This window comes from Tachypleus tridentatus, chromosome 4, assembly GCF_004210375.1.
Source record: "Tachypleus tridentatus isolate NWPU-2018 chromosome 4, ASM421037v1, whole genome shotgun sequence".
Taxonomy (NCBI): domain Eukaryota; kingdom Metazoa; phylum Arthropoda; class Merostomata; order Xiphosura; family Limulidae; genus Tachypleus; species Tachypleus tridentatus.
Genome location: NC_134828.1, coordinates 4,375,147 through 4,380,324, shown reverse-complemented (window position 1 = coordinate 4,380,324; position 5,178 = coordinate 4,375,147). Strand labels below are relative to the sequence as shown.

The following is a 5,178-nucleotide window of genomic DNA, read 5'->3' as shown; positions in this document are numbered from 1 at the left end:
TTACAACATTTTACTCATTCAAAACTTTAAATTTATAGACAGCAGTGTGCACCTCTAATGGAGCCATACAGTATACAGTCAGCTGTCAATAATGCAGGGTAATGGAAGGGAGGATGATACATGAATTGAAAAGCACAGATACCACTATGTACCAAAATTTTTACTTTTTCTTGTTCCTGGGCAGAAAGTGTTATTTCCCAATTGCTTATGCCTAAAATAAATGGAATAGGCCTATTTTCTCTTCAAACTTTGCTTTTGTGACCTGTGAGCATATAACAAAAACATGATGGGAGAGTATATTTGGGGGCTGATACGTGAAAGTGATTTACATTACAGTTTCAAATCTCAAAAATCTACTCACTTCTAAAAATTGTGTACAACTTTAGTATAAATACATGCAAATCTTGATTCATATGTTGTTTTATTCAGACCTTATGCAAATGAAAATGTGCAAATTTTCCTGTTTTTACATAGAAAATAGGTTAATTTCTAAATTTCATTATCACAAAAGCAAAGTTTGAAGGGAATAATGGCCTTTTTATGTACTTTTACAACATAAGCAATTAAGAAATAACACATACTATCCAGGAACAAAATTCGTGTTACACAGCGTAATCTAATAATCTTCATTTTTAAGACCTTTAATTTAAAACATTTAATATTAATATCATCCTAATATTTGATAATTATTTGTACACTATTATTTTATAATTATGACAATATTTATAAAGATAATTTGTAAATCAAAATATGTGTGTGTCAGCATGTTCACTATATATCTGTAATCAAAAACTGTAACTTGATCTCAGATTGGCCCAAAGATAACAAAGCTAAAAGTTTTTACACTATAAAAACAAAACTCATTCTATGAGCTGTAGGAAACACTTGACCCATTAACCTTCTCTTACAACACAAAGAAAGTCAACTGTAACCAATCTTTTATATGTATTTATCAAACAACAGTTGGAAATATAAATTTAAACTAAGTTGTGTTACACTTTACTATAAAAAGTTATATACCATGTAACTGTTTGCTCAAAATTTAATTATACATACAACAACACAAAATTTGGATTATCTTCACTAAATCAAAAACAAAACAAAAGTTTATCAACAGGAAAGAACATCTAAGAATTGTTTTATTCTGATCTTGGATATTGAAATGACAAAGATACAATATGATCTCCAGTAGTCTAGAGGACCTAATACTGTCACACATACAATACTTGGCAAAGTTTAAACTCAACATGCTTCATATATAGTTAGCTGGGTATACATTCTCCACACTTTCCTGTTTCAAGCTACTCTGGCAGAATTCCTTGCAAAACAGCCAACTATGACAAATACTGTTTTTCTTAACCACTAACTTATCCTGACCAAAACAATTTTTTAGTTTCTTCTTTGACAAAAAAAAAAAGAAAAAAAAGAAAAATTATATTTGATGGACTTGTAGCTGTTATGTCTAAAATAATATTTAAGTAATAAAGGTCACGTCACTGAAATGCTGAATGACATTCTGGATGTAACTAAGTTGTTGTTAAACACTGACTATACAGTGCTTCACCACAGAATTTCTGGTAACTAAACTCACTACACTTTGAACCTGCAAAATAAACAACAGAACTAGAAATTGATAAAATAATAGACAGTCAATTTGCAGAAAAATAATCTCAAGTATCATTACACTTGTAACCACTTTACTAAGTTATCCACAGTTGTAATGGTTAATAATAAAATAATGGGAAAGGAATACATAAAATTAAAACATAGTGTATAAACAACACCCCAGAGAATTTATTAAATATGTAAGAATTGTTAAAATTAAAACATACTGTATAAGCAACACCCCAGAGAATTTATTAAATATGTAAGAATTGTTAAAATTAAAACATACTGTATAAGCAACACCCCAGAGAATTTATTAAATATGTAAGAATTGTTAAAATTAATACATTATTTTAAATAAACATTTAACTCAGTTTAAAAAAAGGTAATGCTATGTCCATATTTCTTTGTAATTATATCCCACAGGTAATTAACTTATGGAACAAGTTGCTGTCAGAGAGGCTGGTCTCTAATTATGGTAGGCATTTAAGATGGTTATAAATGATTTCCTGAAAATATAGGATGGTTTAACAATTTTTCTAAAGGTAAGTTTTTATAGGAAGGTCTTCAAATGGTTAATGATTGTTTATATTAAAATATAGGATGGTTTAACAATTTTCTAAAGGTAAGTTTGCAAGGAAGGTCTTCAAAGACCAAATGATTGTTTATATTAAAATATAGGATGGTTTAACAATTTTTCTAAAGGTAAGTTTGCAAGGAAGGTCTTCAAAGACCAAATGATTGTTTATATTAAAATATAGGATGGTTTAACAATTTTTCTAAAGGTAAGTTTGCAAGAAAGGTCTTCAAAGACCAAATGATTGTTTATATTAAAATATAGGATGATTTAACAATTTTTCTAAACGTAAGTTTGCAAGGAAGGTCTTCAAAGACCAAATAATTGTTTATATTAAATTAGCAGTGTTTCTACTCAAAACCATTTCTATTAATTTAGTATTTTGTTTTATATTATTACTTACACAAAACACCTAACTACATGCTGTTCCAGATTTTACCTAAACAGAAAGGTATGATTATGACACATGTACCAACTGTATATTTTCATATAAGATATTTAAATTTGTTAAAAATATAAATTCTTATAATTTTTGTTTTTCCACACATCTTTTAATTTAGTTATAGTAAAAACTGAGAACATTTGGAATGAAAAAAGAAACAATGCTTAGAAACTTTAATTTTGTGGCAGAATACTTATATATATATTTTAAGTTGAACTGAGATAATACTAAAATCTGTTAAATATATATATGATAATTTCATTACCTGAAGTACTTGCTTCAATAATTTGAGCCAGGCACCACAGGTACCATATCATATAATATGATATTTTGTCACTCTTTTTAATGTATCAATTTATCTATCATGGTCACCCTATGCCTACAAAAATGGTAAACATATCAAATATGATCTCCAGTAGTCTAGAGAACCTAATACTGTCACACATACTCTGTGTGTAGGAGACGGTTATCTGACTATATTTAAACATTAATGTACTGTGGTAATTTATCACTGGCATTAAACTTCTCTAAAGTGACATTGTTGGAGCCATTTAAAGTGTTTTTATTAGTCACTAGATGTTAAGAAACATTGTACGAAATTCTGTGCATGTCAAAGAAATCTTCACTATAAACAACTAGTTTTATGTTTTTTAAGTAATTTATATTCTATTAATGTTAATTTCATTAACAGTATTGATCAAGTTGTTTGATATAATTTTATCTTATGAACTAAAAGTTTTGTGATAAATTTGTTTATTGTTACAAGTATTATCTTCCATCATTACTTTTGTGTGTAAACTGATAATAATCAAACTCTTCTAAATTGACCATGCTATGTCAGTGAGATCTTATGAAGATGGTAACCAAAAGTACTAAAGTGAAAAGTACCCAATTGATGTATTTAAATCATCATAAGTAAGAATTGTGCATTAAATTAGTTTCATTCATTTATCACTGCTGGGCTACTTTTTAGTTTTGATCTATAATAGTAGCTTTACTTTGACTAGAAGTTGTAATTATTTACAACACAGTGGCTACTTACTTGGAAACCAAAAATTATGTTTCAAACGCTAATTACCCAGAAGTCCAAAACTTTGAATCCTGATGAACCAAAGTAACATTAATGATGACAATAAGAAGAAGAATGGTATATATCTCTTCCAGTTGCTGGGTATCTAGCCAGTGTATACTTACAAAGTTCAAAAATAATTAAAACTAGTAATTCTGCCTTAGTTATATAAACAGCAGCTCAACAGTTTAAAAAATTACATGTGAATTATTTAAACTGAATTTACTATGAATTACTGTACATCAGTGACTAGGTGTCAACTCTATTATTTTAGTCCTTGTACATTAAAATAAATAACTTATCTATACACATAATCATTACTCTATTAATAAAACTTTGGAAAAAAGTATATATAATAAATGCCAACCACATTATATATGTTTGAATTTCAAAATAACAATTATTATTCATTACAGCAGTACAAGTTATAACTTTTTAAATATTTTTTTTTTGCATTTGTTGTCTTCTTTAACTTTTGATATGTACAGAATTACACACAAAAAATAGTGTATTTCACTTTGCATAAGTAACATGATGAAAGTATACGATGCTTTTAAATTTAAATGTGCAATTTGCAAATGGCATACAGGTACAAGTCCACCAGTGGCTAACTACCGGTGTTTCAAAATGTCTTTACACGCACACATAATCCTATACTTGTGCAAGACTTTCATTGCTATTTTTACCAATTTTACTACTTATTCAAATTACTAGCAGTGGTATCCCTACTAGCTAATATTATTTTAATGTATTTACGTAGTACTAGCAGAGATAGTAATTTAATAAAATCTGCTTTACCAGTGTGGCAAGTATTCAAAATTTCACTCACCAGATGCTAAGTCTTCTTTTACATGCATACATACTATCGCACAGTGGGCAGCCTCGAAATATGGAAACATTTTCAGCTTAGTAACTTGGTTTGCAAGGTCGAGGAATACTTCGGGATCCATTTCGAGAAATGTGTGAATAGTTTCTCAAATATAAACAATATACTTCCCACTACAATAACTATCTCTACGTGCACGTAAGAGACTAAACACCTGAAATCTGAGACACAACACAGACACATGTACTTTTGAGACGTTGTCACTTTTACTTTATAGAGGTCGCTTTTATTATAGGCTTTAATTTGTGAGCTATATTTCCATTGTTTTAATTATAATGATGTTAAGATCACGTAATTTTACATAAAAAATAGACCTAGAATACCGAGAAGTTACATGATAAAAATAGAAAATCCTATAATCAGAGCGCTTTCGAGAGGTGTACCTTTCATCAGGGACCAACGATTGAAGGAAGGTTCACCTTTCGAAATTACTCTGTTTATAGTGTTTTCTATTTTTGTCTTTATATGTTTTTTTGAAAGAACGTGTTTGCTGGCATCATGATAGCTTGATTTGGTAGCTAAAGAACTCGACTGGCAATCTGCGCGTCATGGGTTCGATCCCCGTCACTGTACATGTTCGTAAATGGGGAACTATGATG

The 5,178-nt window shown here is 29.0% G+C and overlaps 1 protein-coding gene across 1 annotated transcript; it reads right to left on the bottom strand.

The window, feature by feature from the left end:
• Positions 1 to 103: 103 nt before the first annotated feature.
• LOC143248221 (trimeric intracellular cation channel type 1B.1-like) lies at positions 104 to 4,764 on the bottom strand. Its single transcript, XM_076496652.1, has 2 exons — positions 4,523 to 4,764; positions 104 to 1,603 (listed from the first exon to the last, which is right to left on the bottom strand). Exons 1-2 carry the CDS (start codon positions 4,641 to 4,643, stop codon positions 1,527 to 1,529), a joined length of 198 nt encoding a protein of 65 aa, XP_076352767.1. The 5' UTR covers positions 4,644 to 4,764; the 3' UTR covers positions 104 to 1,526.
• Positions 4,765 to 5,178: the final 414 nt, after the last annotated feature.